This window comes from Gobius niger, assembly GCF_951799975.1.
Source record: "Gobius niger genome assembly, chromosome: 18".
Lineage (NCBI taxonomy): Eukaryota > Metazoa > Chordata > Actinopteri > Gobiiformes > Gobiidae > Gobius > Gobius niger.
The window spans coordinates 20,051,679-20,071,182 of NC_136869.1; the positions used below are offsets into that span (position 1 = coordinate 20,051,679).

A 19,504-nucleotide genomic window follows, 5' to 3' on the forward strand; every position below is an offset into this window, starting at 1 on the left:
TCATTGTTTCCGCCTGTTCAGGAGTCGGAGATGGTGCGGGAGACGTCGCAGTGGGAGCGCGAGGAGATGGAGAAAGTGGTGAGTGCTTGTGCCTGTTTTCGTATTGGCGTAAAAGTAATGTGAGTAAAGTCAGTGGGGCAGCGTAGACCTTTTAAATAGGTCTCAATGAGTGAATGGAGCTTTTTTTCTTTGCTACTGTGTGGATATTTTATTTAAGGTAAGACACTGCAGGGGGAAAAATGATCGATTTCAAGCTTTTCCTGTAGATTACTAGCAAATATTAGACAGATATTAGATCTTGTATTTAGCCTATTAGTTTTTAGTCAAAGCTCAATAAATCAGGTTAGGAATTTGACCAACAAATAATATTTTCATGTAAATCTAAGAAGAATTGTTGAGTAAGAGCAAAGAGCTTGTTGTATAGATTTCTTTCTACATTAATACAAAACCTAATGCAGTGTCTCCCCTTAAAGCAACTACTCCTGCTGAGTCCTACCTCGCATGCTTTTTTCTGCTCCCGGTAGTGTACTTTTTAATAAGTGTGGATTCTCCCCCCCCCCCTCCTCTCTCTCTCTCTCTCTCTTGTCCTGTGATCACCTTCACTTTGGTGCGTCTGGTGTGACCAACATCCATCCATTCATTCCACTCTTCTCGTCCCACTGCTCCGTCTGTCATAAACCCTCGTCTCTCCCTCCTCACATTGCATCACCGTGTGCCTGTCTTGGGTGGGTGTCTTCCTCCTGTACTTCCCCCCTTTCCACTCTTGGTGAAGGAGCGCATGCGTGTGGAGCGTGAGGAGGCAACTCGCCTGCTAGAAGAGGAGACGGAGGTGAGGCACTTCTCATCCACAGCAGCAGCAGCAGGCTCTCGGGCTGAGCTCTATGACGCAGTGGCTCTCAAACTTTTCACAAATGTCTGAGTAACACCTGCTCTGACTACAACCAGCTGCTATTTTAGTACCGTCTTCCCTCCCGGGCTAAAGCGAGAAGAGCAGGTTCTGAATGCGACATAAATAGACTTTTGAGAGACAAAGAAAGCCCTTTGAAACACATGCATAGCACACAAGTATTTGGGAATAATCTCAAACACATCTGAAGTACCGTAAAGTGAGCGCACCTAAATATAAGTCGCATCAAGTAAATCTATAAAGAAAACTAAATTTTTTACATTTATGATTTAGGCCACACTGGTCTATAAGCCACAGCTGTTCACACTGTTATGAGCGCATGTCAGCACTGGAAATACTGGACTTTTATTGTAAGTGTGTTAAGAACGGAACATTTTATACATTCAGTTATATTATTCTTTAACCTTCGCCTAAAAGGAATAGGCCACTGTTTTTACATACTGAGATATGTTCTTACCTTAGATTTCGAACTACCAGGAGTAGTTCGAAATCCGCGCAGTAATCTTCACTTTACTGCGCGGATTTCGAACTACTCCTGGTATTAATACGCCTTACAATATAGTTCCCCCTTTTATCCGCTTAGAAAATCCACATTGTTTAATTTTGTGTAATTATACTTTGTAGTGGAACACTTCACGTAACCATATTTAAATAGGGAAAACGTGGAAGAGCTTAGTAGCTTCTATCTTGACCTGTTTTGGAGCTATAGTGGAGAGAGGGAGAGGCTAAATGCTAACGCCGTCTGCGCTGTGTTTACGTGACTGAAGGCACGGGGGAAGATCAGACAGGTCCTAAAGAACTCGTCAAAGCTAAGGTAAGAACATATCTCAGTATGTAAAAACGGTGGCCTATTCCTTTAAGAGAGCACATTTTCTCCAGTTTGGCTTTACCCAAATGTAAAAGCTTCTTGAACAAAGTGTCAAAATGCCACAAAAAATGTGACAAAAAATAGATAAAAAAAAACGAGTTTGAGAAACACTGTTGTGACGGCCAAAAACAGACCACAAATAAATAAATTAAAAACACCAGATGAAAAAATATATGTATATGGATAGTTATAATACTTTCTTTTTGAACCTTTTATTAACAGTTTTTTTTTTTACGTGTCCCTTTGCAGAATATTGGAACAGGACCTTTAAAACTTGACTACAAAACTCTGGCTGCTCTGCCCACAACCAGTCTGCAAAAGGTCAACAGGGTAAGACTCCATTTTGTCAAAATGATGTTGTCAAATGAGAAAACGTGAGGTGTTGTTGGAAATGATCTTGAAATCTTTAGATGAGAGGTGAATATTTATACCCTCGTCTTGGTCCCTGGGAAAACTCCTCCTTGACCTGGGCCGACCAGCTGTTGTGGAAAGGTCAGCAATGTTACCTTTCCCGTCCGTGTTCACAGCCTCGAAAGCAAGACGGGGAATACTTGCTCACACTCTGTCATGGTGATTGGAAGATGTAAAGGGAAAACCTTCAGGGAACTTGTTCGTAATGAATTGAATAGAATTTACGCTGGAGGTCCGGTGAGCGGGACAGCTGGCCGTCACGACGCAGTCTTTCCGCTGCGGTATTTTAAACCCGCGTCCAGTCTGGAGCGGGACAGCCTCTCAAGTGGGTGTGGCACTGGAGAGTAAGGGGGCAGAGGGGGGGAGGAGGGTGCTGGGGTCTGTCGAGAGGTGCAGACAAGTGTTCAGTCTGACCTCCACGGGCCTGAGCCGTACGGTTTAGCTGGACTTACTAACCAAACCCCGCCGCAGTGAGTACAACATACGACAAGAGCTTTTTTCCCCCGTCTTCTTACTCTTGATTGTGTTGCCGTTGTGTAGCTTGTTTTTGAAGTTGGTTCGACAGTCAAATTCGTAACTATTTCATTTTGATATACAGTGTTTCCCACCCGGCTTTCTGACCGTCTCTGCTGCTCTTTGTGGCCATTTGTATTGACCAGAATAACTTAACCTACATATCACTGCAGCTGTTCACTGAATAAGACCGCGATTTGTAGCTCTGTGCTCAGACATGAGTCACTCGCCGACTAAGTTCTTAACTGGATAGCATCAGAGCAGACCAACTATAACGAATGTAGCATTTGGTTTATGAAACAACACATTTATAGTCACATTTATATGTGCGTTTTTGCTTCATGCAATTCTTTTTGAGTGAAATTGAGCCTAATAGTAGTTACTTTCTCTTCTTGTGGATCATTTTGCCTCAATGTGTCCAATCTCACAGTATTTAAGTATTTAAGCTTTCTGACATTAATTTTAAAGACTAATAAGACCCCTGCCCTGAGTTTAAAAAAACAACATTATGTCTTAAAAGTAAACAATGATCAGTTGAATGAATTTGCTGGGTTCCTGCTCCTTTGGCAGTCCACATGGTTTGTCCCGCATTAGCCCGTCTTAGCGCTCTGAGGGCTCAGCTGTCCTCACAAGCTGCATATGAGTCAAACTGGCCCTCGTTCACATTCCAGCCCACTGACCCTGACCGCGCCACATACTACAGTCACCACAATGGTGCGGCTATTCTGATCATTACCTGGAATGTCCGAGCGGCACGTGCTCCATGTGTTGGATTGTGTTTCCTTCTAAAACCTAAATCGTTACAGTGATGCACTGTTGAATCATCTGTGAGAAAGTGCCCTGGAGCCTCACTGTCTCCTTGTGCTGATAATGCAGTTATTTAAGGCAGAACCTGAACCATGGATGTCTGATCCAGCTCACATGGCAGAGCTCCAACAAAGTCAGACAGCAGCTCCCAGAGCATTTAGGCATTTAGGTGTGTTCTCTAGCCCGTGTTGTTATGTTTTTATTTTGTTTTTTACTTTGGTAAAAAGTATGTTTCATTGTTGATTATTGGCTCTTGCCTGTACTTCACTGTGCTGCACTTGATTCCAGTGGTCATTTGCCCTTTCCCTCTGCCCTGTGTCCCCGCTCAGTCCCCTGTCAGTGTGACTGCTCCCATCATGGCGGCCCCTCTTCAGGCCCAGTACGCCGCTCCTTTAGAACCTCTGGGGTATGGCTTGAGGCACTCTCTCCTGGACCAGGAGTCCTGCCCCAGCTTCAGCTCGGATCAGGAGTACCTCTCTCCTAATGGGACATCCTCTCTAAGTGAAGGCTCCATCACCACTCTGGACTCCTCTTCCTTTGCCCCTGAGGAGGAGGAGGAGTGCTTAGTGGACTCTCAGCCTATGAGCTTCAAAGAGAACCCTTTTTTGGTGGCCAACCGCAAAAGCAAAGGCCTCCCCGCTGGACAAAAGATCCTGTCGGGACCTCCCACGGGATACGGAAAACCGGGCCAACTGCAGCCATGGCTGCACAGCAAGGCAAGATGGCGCCTGTGTGGTTTGGACGGCATGGTGTGACATCCCAGCGCTTTCCTCAGCGTTTCTTTTTGAAGTCATTGGAGATGTGATACTGTCATCTTGTAATCCTGAGACTAATGGTTGTTGGTAACTAGCAGCTGAAATGGTGCATGTTTTTGCTGTGAGCACTGAGCTGGATTCACCTCAGGAGATATTTAAAAACATGGTCAGGACTGACTGAAATGTGTGTCCCAACAGCTGAAGCCATGTCATAAAGCAACCTGACCTGCAGGAATTAGCATGGCCACTGCCACTTTTTTGTTGTTGGTCACAACTAACCATTGAAGCCTGTATGTCCTTTCAATGTTTTGTTTTCAGAGGGGAAAGTGTTTCAAATACTAAACTGTATTATATTTTTCAGACCCCATCCAGTGATTATACGAGGACAGAAAGTCCAGTCAGAGAAGCCCCTTATTCGCCCACTCTACAGCCGGTAAGTTGTCCCACCATATGTGCTTATCACAACCATCCTCGCACATGCCATTTTTACTTTTATGTTTCCTTTTTACATAAATCATTACATAGTGCAGGAATTTTAGCGCTGACCCTTGAACCTTTCCCTCACTCTTAGCCCAGCCCTCACTCTTCCAACAACTCCCTGTACACGGGCAGGGAGACCCGCTTCGTAAGTGGCTCCTCTGGCCCCCCCTGGATCTTTGAGCCTAATCTGTTTCTCTTTGCTCAGAAAGAGATAACTGGTTGAGCTGCCATTTGTGCTCCAACAGCATGTGGCTGCTTCTCATGGCCCGGCTGACTAGAGCCGCTTTGTTCTTTGCAATCTAGTTAAACGCAGAGGAATGTAATGACTGTACTGACCAAATATGGCTGCAAAATCAGGTTCTTACACAAAGTTACACCTCTCCAGGATAGTTTAGATATTGAATGCATTAATCCAGATATAAATGGCCCATGTAAACACAGAAATATCTCTGGGATGGTGTAACCTTGTGCTGGTGCATTGTTTGACAGGTAAATTTGCCTAACCGTCAAACCTGAGTGGGTCTCTGCATTTGCCTTTTGCTTTAATAACATTCTGTATTCAACATTTATTGATTTTTGTCAATGTTTATGTTCCAGGCAAACATTCATTACACTTCCACTCCCACCGCCAAGGACAACCTTTCCTCATCTGTGAGTGCACGCTTTCAAACCAGTCCTTCGTTACAACAGTGGCTTCAAACCATTCACAGTGATTTCTGAAAACTTTCTGAACCCACATCAAGTCATTCATCTTCAGTCAGCACCCACATCACCGAGTCATCCATGGTTAATCCTGTCTCCTCTCTCTGCAGACCCGACCGGGCGCCATCCAGCCGGTTGGGCGTGTGCGGTCGACCACCTCCCCCGCCACTCCGGACGGTCACAGCCCCAACCCTTTCCAACATGGCCCCTCCCCATTCAACACCCCGACCTCTGTAAGACCCCTCACCACCACCACCTTAGGGCTATAGGACATCTGTGTGCCGAAAACCATTCGACGTGTGCCTAATGCAGCTATACACAGGGATTTCTCCAAAGCCAAAGATCCACGATGAACAAGTTTACAGAGCTATGCATCTTTGCTTCCTTTAATGCAGTCGGCAAGGAACATCCACCTCAACTTTAGACAGCAACTAAGCTCGCTACGCTTTTAGTGTTTTGAGAAAACAGGACAGAAGACTGAATAAGACTCAGTACGTTTGCATACAGGCAGAGGAAATAGTTTTCAGAATTTCAGATTGTGGTTGGAGAGGCCCTAAAAGCAGGAACAGAAACAGAGGTGCTTTCTGCAAACTTGCTTTTTATTTATTTTTATTTCTTATTAATTTACAGTGGACATAAACAAAATCCACTTTTTCTGAGCTTTTTGACTAGATTATTGATACAGTCTGTTTGAAGCAGCCAGGGGGAAAACAAAGGAAAGGAAAGACAATGACTTTCTCCCATTTCTCTGCCTTTTACTTTCACAAATGCTGAATTAAGAATATACGTTTCTACAAAATGAAAGCACGGCGAGGAGCAAAGTGGTTCAACAGCCCTTTAAAGCAGACAATGCTAACCAGGAAGCTAGTGAAGCTTCGTGCTACGTTAGCCAACGAGTGCTGTTTTTCGCTTCTACTGCACAATTTACTGTGAAAAAAAACATCCATATAAACCCGATGGGGCTGGACTTTATTGGTGTGCGATAAATATGTTACTAGTCCGATAGAAAGCATCTCAAAAGGGTGAAAAATTGTGACTCAAATGAGGTTTCCTTCCCCGTCGGCTTGGCCACGCCTCCTTGTATGACGCCTCCTTTGTCAGAAACAACAGTAGCATTTTGACTAGCATTTGGGTTCACTTGGCCATTTCGCCTTCTGAGTAGAGACTTCTCCTACTTCTCCTACTGCCTGTCCAGACAACGTATAAAGCCAGTCTAGTCTGTCAAGCCTTACTGTTTTTACTTTACATAGAAGTTATTTCAAATATGTGCAGGTGTCAGGGCCTCTTCAAACTCCTGTCGGTCTCAATCCCTACATGTGAACGTACTGATCTTAAGACTCCATTCCACACCCCCCTAGTTGTTCCCACATGACGTCGTTCCACCACAGATTTCCCCCGCGTCCCGCTGTCGCTCCACTCGTCTCTTTGAAACCAGCCGCCATGGTCTCCTGTCTGTTTCTCCTGTCCGCTACATTTGCTGTTTTTTTCTCATAGTCTACCCTCTCCTCCATGTCTTGTGTCTTCTTTCTCCATTCGGACCCACTCATATACCCTTTCCCCCGTCCAACCCATCTGCCAACCCGCTCCCCTCCTCCCCCCCCCCCCCTCCCACAGCCTCGCGCCCCCTCCCCCACATCGCCCAACGAGCTCCCCATGAATGTCAAACAGGCATACAAGGCTTTTGCCGCCGTGCCTCGCTCCCTGGCAGTGCTGGAGCCGCCGCCGCAGGTAGGACTGAGCTGACCGCGCCCGTGCCACACCCAACCCTCACCTCAAGCATGCCGTTGGTCTGCCGATCGGTCTGTCCCGTCCCCCCCAGTGTCCCGCCGTGGAATGGGCCATCAGTGCTGTGACGTGTTGGAATGCCCTCATCTTCAAGTGTTTGCCTTCAGCTGTAATTTGTTCATCGAAAAATCGTGGCTCATGTACTAATGTCGTTTCCCTTCTGTGTTTGTGGTTAATCAGCCTGCAACGTCCTTTTTGTATTCACGCCCTCTTCTGCAGCTCGACCTCCTTTTAACGTTTCTTTTTTTCATTTTCAGGACCTATATGGGGTCAGGAACAATTTCCACTCTCCGCAGCCTTCCCCAGAGGTGAGTCGTTGATCAGACCTCAGTAAATAAAGCAACTTATGGCGTCTGTATCAAATACTGCCGTCTGTTAAAGACACACCGCGGAACATTCCAGGTTATGTGTCATAAGACAAAATGAAGCCAGGGGAAGAGCTGGTAATAATCTTGACTGGGGCTCCTCCTGCTGGCCGCTATTGGGGTTTTTCCGGGTTTGAACAATGACAAAATTTTAATCAGAAAGTACAGAACGAGGCGCTGACACTGTAGAAGAAGAAACGGCTAAATTGAAGGAGGATTAATCTAAACTGCGTGAATGTTGTGAAATACTCCAGGTCCTTCTTTGACGAGGGAACAACGTTAAAACATGGTTTAAACCTCAAAGTCGATTTTGCAGTATATGTCCAAAGGTTGCAAAAAGACGTCCTACTTTAATTTTCATCCCTTTTCAATGGTACATTCTTCAATCCGTGTGTCTCATCTGAAAAGAGAAAGCTTGTTTGTATTTAGGGATGCACCGATACCACTTTTTCTAAAACCGATACGAGTACGAGTACTTGGATTTAAGTACTCGCCGATACCGAATACCGATACGAGTACAAGGCATTTTCTTCAACATTCTTACTTTTTTCACATCAGATTGGTTTGTAATTAGTAAATTTACTCATTTTACATTACAAGTAGGCTACACATTTAAGAGCAGTTATATTAGAATTGTGCTGATGCCATTTATTTTTATTTTCATTCAATAGGCCTATAATTTTTATTTTTATTGCACTGTCCATAATAGACAGAAAAGCCCATGTCCAAAAGCTCCCAATGCCTGTGCTTTATTCATTTATGTATTTTTATTTAACAATAGTATTGAGATGTTACTTAAATGGTCTCTTTTCGCCTTTACTGCAGCTCCGTGTGGATTTTCTCGTGTGTTTGTAGCAACTTAGCGAGAAGCTACAGCGTTTTCATTGTTCTGCTGCAGCTCATTTTCGCTCTATATGGACATGCTGTATGTCTTTACGTTGGATTTTCTGGGGGCTTTTTAGTCGCTGGGTTAGTTTTTCAGAAGAATAAACCCCTGGTCATAAAACGGCGTCAGAATGGCCAAAACTGCGCTAGCCGCGAGTTAGCAACGTTAGCCTGTATCTTGTAAACACTGCAGACGCTGCAGCACTAACAACATTTAGCTCTGGTTAAATCCAGCACAGACTCTGATTTAGAGAGCGCAGTCTGTAATAAAGTCAGCTCTATGTGGATTATTGTATTTCCACTAAAGAATTCTCCAGTTTGTTGCTATTTTCTCTCCTCAGCTGAGAGGTGCGCCTCGTAGGTGCGCTGGCCGCACGTCAAATGGTATCGGTTCCTGGTATCGGGACCTCATGAATGAGTACGAGTATGAGTACAAGCATGTGGTATCGGCCCGATACCCGATACTGGTATCGGTATCGGTGCATCCCTATTTGTATTTGTGTACCATCTGTCAATGTATTGAATTCGGATGCTTGGATTGGATTATTTGTAAAAAAAAAAAATGCTAATAAATGTGTTGTAAGGACCAGGGAGGCGTAGCTGAAAACAATATAAAGCTATAAATGTTCCATCATTGCGGGAAATGACTTAAAAAGATTCTGATGAAGTTGTGATCTGATTTCCGGTTGCCCCTACTGAACATGTCCACCTTTCCAGCCTGAGTTGAGTGATGTGTTTGAGGCTGTGGACGGTGGGGGCGCTGAGGGCTCGCCCCGGTCGCCCCTCTCCCCCGAGCGCAGAGATTACATGAATCTGGCCGCAGTGCCCCGCCTCTCGAGGCCCTCCCTGGATACCAAGGTACCAGCGCTCGCAGCTCGAGTGGCCCTGTCCGCCGTCTGGGTGAGCGGTGCTTGGCTGGACCGGTGGCGGCGCTTTTTTCTGCTGTAGAGACAAAGATGATGCTTCATCTTAATCGAGTCGATATCAATCAGTCCATAATGGTGACGGGTGTTGGTTCGAACTATTGATTTTTGTTTCCATCTTGGGCCGCACTTTGTTCTTTCTTGAACTTTCTGCCCTTCGAATCGACTGTTGTTCGGCTGTTGGGCTTTACATATTCGCAAATTGAACTTAAATGCCCTGTACCTTTATTCTTTTCTAGTTGTGGAATCATTTTTGGATGGTCATTTTTGAGTGTTATGTACATTTTTATTGATCATGAACTTGCAGACTCATTGTTTCTGTATTCAGCACCACACTACAAATAGTAAATATCAAGCATTGGCTTAAATGACTTGAATTGAGGAAATGTATCTTGTTTTGAGCGGTTTTCACTCATTTAGACACTTTTCCTGATCGGACCAAGTTTACTTTGCTTGTTTGAGGACATTTCAGACCAGTTCTAGGGTAAATCTCGCTTGAAATAAGAAAGTAAAATTGCCAATGAGATAAGACCAATTTTCTTACCTCATTGGCAAAGAAAATGACCTGAAATAAGAACGAAATGTATCGAAACGAGTCAGAAACATCTCAGAACAAGTAAAATAATCTAGGACAAATGCCCAAGAACTTCTTAACTAGTCAAAACAACTAAAATTTGGATTATTATGCTCAAATTGAGATGTTTATACTGATCTAGTTAAATACTTTTTGCAGAGTAACATTAAGCTCTTTGAGAGATATAAAACAGGCTCAAGAACCAGGATGTTAGAAACGTGTTGGGTAAGTTACGAATGAGCTCAGACTACGACTAACAGTTAAAACTTTACTTTTAACTGTTTGCTCTATCGGTAATTGTTTGTAAACATAAAACTCGGGTGCAGAGTTGCTCACTGCTCTAAAATGGTGTAATTGCCTTAAAAACAACTGCTTTTGCTCACACCTGGAATGATGAGTACAGATTTAAAGCCACTTTAAATAAAAGATGTAGGGTCTCTTCTTTTGTTTAACTTTTTCCTTTATTTCTTCTTTCCAGACGCCCTCTCCCGCCGGTAAGGGCAGCCCGGAGCAGCGATCCTTCAGGGACAGACAGAAATATTTTGAGATCGACGTAAAGCAGCAGACGCCGGACAAGCCCAAACCGAGAGTGTCACTCGTGGGAGAAGACGACCTAAAGAAGATGAGAGAGGAGGAAGGTTTGTCGTTTTATTTGAAAGAAAATTCAGTCCAAACCCTGGCTTTTATGGTTGCCCGCCTCTCGTCCTGTTCAAGTAAATATCTCCATAACTTGTCCGGTGTTTGTGCAGAGCGTAAATTCGAGCAGCGAGCGCGGGAGTACCTGATGGACGAAGACGACGAAGACGAGGAGGAGGACATGGTGGCTCAGATGAAGGTCACGGGGAAGGTGCTGTTGGACGGAGTGGAGTACAAGGTGGAGCCCGTCTCCTCCCCGTCTCCACACTGCGTCACACCTCCGAGCTACTGCGGCAGCTCCGGGTAAAATGTCGCCTCATCGTCAGTGAGTTCATAAGGGTTTTGTCATTTGTGTCTCAACTCTGTGATTGTGTAAACCTGTAGGCCATCCTCAGTTGACGGGAAGGGAGACTCTCACAGAAATTCCCTTGAAGACGGTTTCAGGTTGGAGCAGAGGCCGAACTCTATGACGGGGTAATGCCAGCGTTATCAGGGACAGTGGGTTCAGAAAGTATTTACTGTGGGAAAGATCATAATTTGGAAATATCTCTATGTAAAGACCCAAGTGTAAAGTTAAATAGGTAATAATGAGTTAAATACTATCTGAACCCACAGATTCATAGTGAAAATATTGTTAGTGCAAAGTCTTCAGTTGTTCTGGTCTCCACAGTCTGATACCCGTGTACCCCGGCGAGTCCGCCGCCCCGATCCGCACCGCCAAAGCCGAGCGCAGGCACCAGGAGAGGCTCCGCATGCAGAGCCCGGAGCTGGCGGTGGCCATGGACAAAGACCTCTCCCCAGCTGAAAAACGAGCTCTCGAGGCCGAGAAGAGAGCCATGTGGAGAGCAGCACGGTAAACACTCCTATATCTGCGTCTTATTCACAAACTAATCTCAAAGACTTTATGGTTAGTTGGAAACCATTGTGTGATTTGTGCGTCTTCTTTCGTGCTGTTTCCATGTGTTAACAATGTTCTTGATGTTTGTTTACTTTCACTCTTTGGTCTCTTCTCTCCTCCTGGCGTCTCTCTCCTACACCCCTGTTCCCTGTTTGAACTGTGCCCCCCTGTGGTCCGGGGGCGCAGGCCGTATGAACTAGAGGAGGATGTTAGGCAGTATGAGCAGGACTTGGCTAAGCGACTGTACCAGGCGCGTGTGAGGGCCTCTCAGGGCTCTGCATCTCCACAGCCCCCCTCCTCCTGCTCCTCTGCGGCCTCCCAGCTCAGGTCTGCCTCAGCCCAGAGCCTGCATCGTGACCGTGTGCTCGGGTGCTTTGGCATTTGGGGATTTTGCTTCTTGTTGAGTTGAGAAAGGCCCAAAGCACTCTTGTACTGTGACAGTGCTTCCAGAGCCTTTCTGCATTGGCCTGCTGCTGCTGCACGTCTCACTCTCATTCCTAGCTTACCTCTCAGCTCTGCTGTGTTCCCATTTTTTGTAGTAGATTAAATTTTCATCTGTGCCATGACTGAAGTCGCCATTAGTCATACTAACAGCCTGCAGTATGTTTGCAAGCTGCAAGTTCAAAGTTCAGTGAACCTACTATCAGTAGGTTGTCCTTTTCCTGGATTGTCCAAAGCAAACCAGGACAAGGGCCGTTCATGTCAGTGACCGGCTGCACACCCATCTAAGGGCTGTGTGCATTTCAGCTTTTACGCTAGCTCTATGCTAGCTTCAGCTAACACTTCATTATGTCATTCATCTGACGGTTGACTCTCTCTCCGCAGAATGAAGTCTTTGGAGCAGGATGCATTGAAAGCTCAGATGGTCATTGCCAAGTCTCGTGATGGAAAGAAGCGTGGCACTCTGGACCAGCTGACTGAGTCGCCATCCCCTGCCCCTACCCCGTCCCCCACCCCTATCGAAGGTAACCCACCCCAACACTATCTACATACTACAAACTACATCAGAGGTTCTGACCTGTCATTTGTTCTACAGACGTCAGTCCACGAGGATTGACCTCTCCAGGCAGGCTGGTAAGTACTTTTCATCTTTCCTCAGACACTGAAACTCTGGCACACACTTCTCCTTCAGGAAGATTCGGTCTGAAAGGCAGTAGGCTTGTGAAAGGAACGCGCTCACTGACTTCACTCCATCATCTTCAGTGTCACCTTGGAGCTGAAAACACCATATGCCACAGACGGCTTTGTCTCCATTAGTCTGTCCTTACTCTCTCTTGCTCCTCCTGATGCCTCTTCCCTCTTTTTTTCCCTCCCCACCTCTCCCCTGCCCTCCATCACCCCTCCCCTGCCCTCCCTCCATCACCGCTCATTCCTGTTTGCTATCCTTCTAGTCCCTGTCATCAAAGAAGTTTGACTACCGACAGTTCGCTGCCATTCCCTCTTCCAAACCCGTATACGACATCCAGGTATTGGTGCATGTTACGCCCCTGGAGCCGGCCTCTCCCCTGGCCCCTCTCACTCCTCCCTCTGAGTTTGTCCTCTAATGAGAAGACATCACTGCAGTTTGAGACTTTGGGCGATGACTGATAGGTGCCCTGCTCAGCGGTGGTGGGGCTCACTAACTTTAGACTCTGATTTAAAGATGTCCCACTTACATCTGTCAAGTTTGATCAGCATCTTGAAATTATGCTAACAGCCACTAATGAAGGAATGAGTCGCAGCGATCTGGAGTGTGGCCATGATTTTATGCCTCTAACATGGTTTCAGAGGAGTACAAGCAACACAAACATCGTAGTTCTGATTTTAACGTGAAAGGAAGCATTCAACCACAACTGTATAATGTGGATTGTTTTAGCTCATTCTATTTATTTTCTGACTGAGGTTGCCTCAGTGGTGGATAAAAGTGGACATTGTTATTCACTGATCAAGGGCAGTTATGAATAACATCTCTGATGTTTTGTTGAGTAAAAGTAGCTTGTCGGCTAAAAACGGAGATCCTCGATATATATAGTCTGTAGTAAATTCCATGAGTTGCATGTGGTGCAGAAAAGTACAGAGTTGATAATTTTTGAACGTTGAGCTATGATTGAGAGCAACGCTATAGGTCTGCAGTAGTTTTACTGAGTCTGAATCGTTGCACCTGTATAAAATTTGATTTTACTTTTGTCATGATTTCTATAGTTTATGTATCACTAGGGTTGGGTACTGTTAATTGTTTTTCGATACCAGCACTTTAACGATACTTGGTGTACGATACCGATACCTGAATGATATTTTTTCTGATACCGATACTAAAATATTTGCTGTCTAGAACCAGGAAACAGAACAATAATGTTTGGAAGATCTGCAAATGTACATTATCAAGTTCATCTCCAATGTCAAGAAATGTGTGAAAAATTGGGAAAAAATAAGGAAAAAATTGGGAAAAATGCGGCAAAAAATTCAGAAGAGCATGGGACCTGCACTTTATTTTTTTCAATACCAGTAGTACCTGGATTTTTTTTTTATGGAAAAGAAATGTAGCATCCATTAAAAGAAGTCTTAAACTGTTCTGAGTAGAGTTGCGTTTTCAATATCCTTCACCAGCGCCACACACTCCTCAGTCTGTACTCTGTGGCTGGATGTGTCCACACTCGTCTGCGTGCCTCAGTGTTTGCATGCGTGTAGCCGGTCTTTAGAGAGCACCATTGTTGTCGTGCACTTGTGACTCTGGTGAAGCTGCTTTCGCTGTGTCTCTGTGGATACGCCTTTTCTTTGACCTCGTCCCCAGTGCCCGACGCCTTAACCCCCTCTTCTTTCTGTAACACGCCGCTCTCTGCTGGGGCCTGGTCCGCTAGTTATGGAGGTGGTGACCAGTGGGAGCTTTAGCAGGAGAGTGTTGCTGCTGACGCTGCTGCACTGTTGCCTTGGTGGAGGTTCCCCTTTTCCTCGCGCTCGTCGACATCGCACTCACTCTCTCCTCTTTGTTGCAGACTCCCGAGGCGGCCGACGACGTGCAGCTCAATGACGGCTCGCATAACCCCGGTGAGTAACAGGAACAGAAGGTTGTGTTTACGTTCTACTCTCAGACGATGGACTTGGTGCCAGTTTTCCTTCTGTAAGGACTGGCCCTGTAACTAGAGTTTAACCACAAACCATAGAAACACATTTTATACTCACTGCTGCCACTTCAGGTCATACGTGTAACTGCAGTGTCTATATTAAGCTCGTGCATGACAGCAGTTCAAACAACTTTTTGAGAGACAGAGGCAGTTGTGGTGAATAGGTCAGGGCTCATTTGCACAGAAATCATTTTAAGGCTTATAAAAGAGAAATATATCAAATGTAAGCTACCAAAAACTAGCCTGGCCGGACTATTCTCCTCTGTTTATTCCAAAGAGAGCGAGTACGGCCAAAAACGTTTTATACAAACACAATGATGCATGATATGTCCACTGCAAACCATAAGCTCTTTACAACCTTATGTCGTATGTTAGTTCAGGCACGATGCTGACCTTTACACTTGTTTCCCTTGGATTCAGGAGACTACCTGGGATAAGAGGAGCTGTGGGTAGGACACTGTGTGCTTCTGTGTGTGTGCTGGGTCCTTCACTTTAACCTGCTTGACGCGTGGTCCTTACTGTAGCTGTCAGGTTTATCGTCGTAGTATTAACCACTGCATGAAGTGTTTATGAACTGGGACTTGATCAGAAGAGGAGGTGGTTTTAAGTCAAATTCAAGCTTTAATAGTACTTTCACTTTCTCGTAGGGGGAGGAGTAGGAAATGTGCTACTAAAAGGCAGTGATCATTAAAATAGAATATGATGGGTAATGTGACGATTTCAAATGATTATATACCATATTTTCCGGACTGTAAGTCGCACCAGCCAAAAAATACATAATGAAGAAGAAAAAAACATATATAAGTCGCACCAGCCTTGGCAACTACCTGGGCCTGGAAGTGTAACTTATTACTCTAGCTGTGGCCATCTAGCTTTTAGCCTGCGATTTGCTATTTTTGTATTCTTCATTGCAGTAAGAATAACCTCTGCTCTCTCAGTGTGAAAATAACAAACGTGCAATTATATATTTTGATTTATAAGTCACACCCCCAGCCAAACTATGAGAAAAGTGCGACTTATAGTTCGGAAAATACTACTGCTAATGGCTGTAGGGTGGGCTCTTTACTGAACTGTTGGCCTTACGCCGAAAATGAGGACAGAAGCACAAGTTCCACTCTACGTGAACCTGCCATTCCTCATTTGAAAACTCAGAACTTCCAGAGTTCTGCCACTGAGCTTTAGCTCCTGGAGCCTGCACTAGCGGATGTAGGATAGAGTCCCTTTCTGTTCATTTCCAAGCTGCTTTTAGCCATAGAAGTGTGGGGCTCGTTCTGCTTTCTGACAACGTCGCACTTTTTAATCCGTGAAGCTAATATTTGATTTGAGCATGTTGACGTCATCTCCGGAGGCACAGATCGATCATGTTAATGACATGTACAAAAGAACGTACATACGCTTACACATGATATCTCTGTCAATTTAACAAAACCAAACTCATTTCCATCATGATTCGATTTGATTTGTCTGTGCCTGTGTCTCTCTGGGTGCAGCTGCTATAAACGGATCACGGTGCCTTTCTCTCCTGTAGCTGCCAGCGCAAAAATCTATTCCAGCTTTTCCTTTTTTTTTCCGCTCGAGTCTCGCGCATGCACCCAACACGAATAACTCTTTGATTGTTTTGTTTTTTCTTCTGCCGTTTGTAGCTCCCGTTGCCAGCCCGGAGGCCGACCTCACCGCGCCGCTCCCCGCCACCTCGGCCCTGGAGGAGATGGCCCTGTACAGCAACAAGCGCAAACTCCGCCAGGGCCGCCGCAGCCTGGAGACCGCCGTGCCCACATAACACCGCCGGCACATCAGTAGAGCCTCCCTGTCCCCTCCCTCCCCCCCCCGTTCACGGCACAAACTCGCTGACTCCTAATCCCGTGCGGTGCCAGTCTTTGCCTTCCCCCCCCCCCCCCACCCCGCGGTCTACGGACAACGGACAAAGAAGGAGGCGGGGCGCGGTTAGCCTAGCGTTTAGATTAGCGTTAGAAGTATCCGACATGGCCGATTGTTGTTGTTTTTGTTTTTTTTTAGTTTTGTTTTTATTATTTACATATTTGCACCTAAAGAAAACAAATACTGGAAGCAAAAAGAAATGGGTCCTAGCTGTACTAACATGCTGAGATATATTTTTAGACTTTGGATAGATTGTAAATGAGTTTGTTTTGAATAGGAGTGTATATATATATTGATGGGAACAGCCTGCTACCTTCACGGCCACCACAGAAGGTCGATTGTTTTTTATTATTATTATTTTTATTAAAGATTGGGACATATCATGTTTGCACTGCCACTGTTCAGCTTTTTTAACTGCATATCTCTCTCTAAACTAATTTATTGCTTTTAGAATCACAGCATTTTATCAATATATCAGATAAGACGTTTTTATATCATCAAGAGAGCTGTTATCACTCATAATTTTCTGTGTTACATTCCCTTTTGGCCCGCAAAAAAATATCAACTATAATCAAAAGGTACTTACTGAGTGTTTTTCATGTGAATCTTTGAAATCTTTGGCGTGACGTGAAGGTAGCAGCTCCTCTATTTTTCTTTTTTTTTCTTCTTTTTTTTTGTCTCGAGTAATTTAAATGATGCCACTGAAATCATTTATTATCGTGTGAATAATGTACAAATATTGAAAGTATAGTGAACTTTGGGTGTGCAACTGAGCCAGTCTTGACCTTGACTCTCGTCCGGACTGCTGACTTTAGGGGCTGGAGTGGCGAAGAGAAGCCCCAAGCAAGTTTTGAAAAAGATTTAAAAAAAAAAAAAAAAAAAAAAAGCCTCTCAAGACGCGTTTTCATCAGAATCTGAACTTGTTTTAATTTAATTTTGAGTTGTAGCTTTTCCGTGTCGCTCTCGTTTGACTGAAATTCAGTTTTGTCAGATAACATTTGTGACGACTTTTTTATTTTTGTTTTTAGCTTTCTTCTTTTTTTTTTCCAGATGGGTTTCACTACATTATTAACGCAGTGTTTTGAATTCTGTTTTCTTTCGTCTTGAGTAATCTGTCGTGGGCTGTAAACTGCAGACGGGGCGAAGGTTGAGGGTTAGAGCTCACACAAGACTGTAACTAGTGAATTTGTACAACCAAAGAAGTCTATTTTGTGGTTCAGAAATAATAAATTTTACTTTTCATTTAAGATGAACCGTCGCCTCATTGTGTTATTGTCAGATGTAAAAACTACACAGATCCCGAGTCCTACGTTTCACTCAGTGTGTCTTACTGAGAATATCCAACTTTTTCCATGGTTTCCGGTACCTCCAACGCATGTACAGATTTAGAAAGACAAACGGACCTTGATATCAAACAGACTGTCCTGCAAACAGAGCAGTGTCCACACACACCAGAGCTGAACATAGTTACACCATGAAGTGGGTAACAATCCTGTGTCTGTGTGGATTCATTCTTGTCCAGCCATCTACAGGGGTAAGGAGCAAATATGATTTTTAACAGCTTACTTAAAGGTGCAATGTGCAACTTTTTATGTGAAAAACAACCTTGATCTTCGTGCGTATTTGGCCTTGTAGTGACCTGCAGTGCTGTATGAGTGGTCAGCATGGCACCTTTACTTTCCATCACTGTGGTTTCTAAGACTCTCCAGGATCAGTTGTTTGGAAGGTTTTCACTCCTGACCAACCCTCTCAAACCTACAAAACAACTGATCCTGGAGCTTTGTACAAAACACCGTGATGGAAAGTAATGGCGCCGCTGGGTCACTGCGAGGTCAAATACGCACTAATATTGATGTTTTTCACATAATGCACCTTTAACTTTGTTGCATGTTCTACCAACTGCGTTATGCTACAGTCAAGATGCACGAAGAAAGGATCACCGTTGGTAATTTACAAAACTATATTTTCTTTCTTTGCAAATTTGGTGTCGTGTCATTTTATTTTTTTGAGCTAATTGTTGAAATTTAGCCTGATGCCGGCTGTTCCACTCCAACGGGAGGAGATGACCTTCCCACAATTCAACCTAATAATGTAAGTATGGATTTTGTTAGTGCGTTGTCACGTATTACTAATGGAGATGTTTGAATCTCATATTTAACCTGCTCTTACTACTTTTTTTTTTCAAAACATCAAAACAAGGCAAACTAGGGAAAACTTTAAACATTATCTTAAATGTAGGCATCAACCATGTTCTGGCTACTTTCTAGTCTAAAGGTCACAGTCAGTCACAAATCTCCCAAAAGACTGAACTTTTGTTTTTTTGCTGCAGACAGAAGTAAATGGAACGACAGAGATGTCAAAAGCCAATGACACCTTGGTAAGCTCACATGCAACACCACTGAATTAAGCACAACATTAGAGCTGACAGATCAATGGAAATTCATTTTCAGAGAAATTGGCTTCATTTATACTTGGCTTTGATTTTGTCATCAGGTCCAAGGTACAGTTAAACATCGAGCCGCTGTCGAAAGGCTTAACAGTTTTAAAGGCCCTGTACCCAATTTTATTTTTTATTTTTTTGTCGTGAAATAAGTTTTGGTTTTGTCCTTGGTCAGTATTTTTTATTTCCTTTATTTTTGCTTTATACTATTTTTATACTTAAAATATATCATAATAATTCTATGTATTTGATATGGGCATAACAGCAACTTTGGAAGAAAAAAAAACAGATGGATTGTACTTAAGCAAAATTGCAAATTGTCCATAGGAGGCTTTTAAACAAACAAAACAATGTAAGATCTCAGTCGTCCAGGCAGTTGGTTCAGTCTTGTAGAAATAGACACAAAGACAAAGGACTTTGAAAGCATTCATGGCTTCTTCATCCAGGATGATGCATGAACAGAAAATCCATCCAGATGGACATTTGTTGATACCACGACTGAATCGAAATAATATACATCATACTGGATGTCTGAGACACCCTGTTTAACGCTTCCTATGTTGTCTACTAATGTAG

General features: G+C 44.2%; 2 protein-coding genes across 9 annotated transcripts in view; both read left to right on the plus strand.

Moving 5' to 3' along the window:
• Positions 1-17,741, plus strand: part of scrib (scribble planar cell polarity protein) — a 57,518-nt gene extending 39,777 nt beyond the window's left edge. For 2 of the 8 annotated variants that reach the window (XM_079576669.1, XM_079576672.1), the window contains 17 exons: positions 22-78; positions 773-829; positions 2,025-2,105; positions 4,623-4,694; positions 5,339-5,392; positions 5,554-5,676; positions 7,486-7,536; positions 10,454-10,613; positions 10,725-10,914; positions 10,996-11,085; positions 11,282-11,464; positions 11,696-11,836; positions 12,335-12,474; positions 12,546-12,583; positions 12,901-12,975; positions 14,482-14,533; positions 16,254-17,741. In XM_079576669.1, coding sequence (XP_079432795.1) covers positions 22-78; positions 773-829; positions 2,025-2,105; positions 4,623-4,694; positions 5,339-5,392; positions 5,554-5,676; positions 7,486-7,536; positions 10,454-10,613; positions 10,725-10,914; positions 10,996-11,085; positions 11,282-11,464; positions 11,696-11,836; positions 12,335-12,474; positions 12,546-12,583; positions 12,901-12,975; positions 14,482-14,533; positions 16,254-16,390 — 1,701 coding nt within the window. In that variant the 3' untranslated portion in view covers positions 16,391-17,741. Of the gene's footprint in view, positions 1-21; positions 79-772; positions 830-2,024; positions 2,106-4,622; positions 4,695-5,338; positions 5,393-5,553; positions 5,677-7,485; positions 7,537-10,453; positions 10,614-10,724; positions 10,915-10,995; positions 11,086-11,281; positions 11,465-11,695; positions 11,837-12,334; positions 12,475-12,545; positions 12,584-12,900; positions 12,976-14,481; positions 14,534-15,030; positions 15,060-16,253 lie in introns of all 8 variants that reach the window. The other 6 variants (XM_079576674.1, XM_079576670.1, XM_079576676.1 and 3 more) reach the window with 6 other exon arrangements.
• Positions 3,113-4,601, plus strand: LOC306978177 (uncharacterized protein). The gene has a single exon (XM_079576687.1). It carries the CDS (start codon positions 3,863-3,865, stop codon positions 4,259-4,261), a length of 399 nt encoding a protein of 132 aa, XP_079432813.1. The 5' UTR covers positions 3,113-3,862; the 3' UTR covers positions 4,262-4,601.
• Positions 17,742-19,504: the final 1,763 nt, after the last annotated feature.

Bases quoted from the DNA above. Each gene is read 5' to 3' on its own strand.
- LOC306978177 (XM_079576687.1), top strand. From the start codon at position 3,863: ATGGCGGCCCCTCTTCAGGCCCAGTACGCCGCTCCTTTAGAACCTCTG.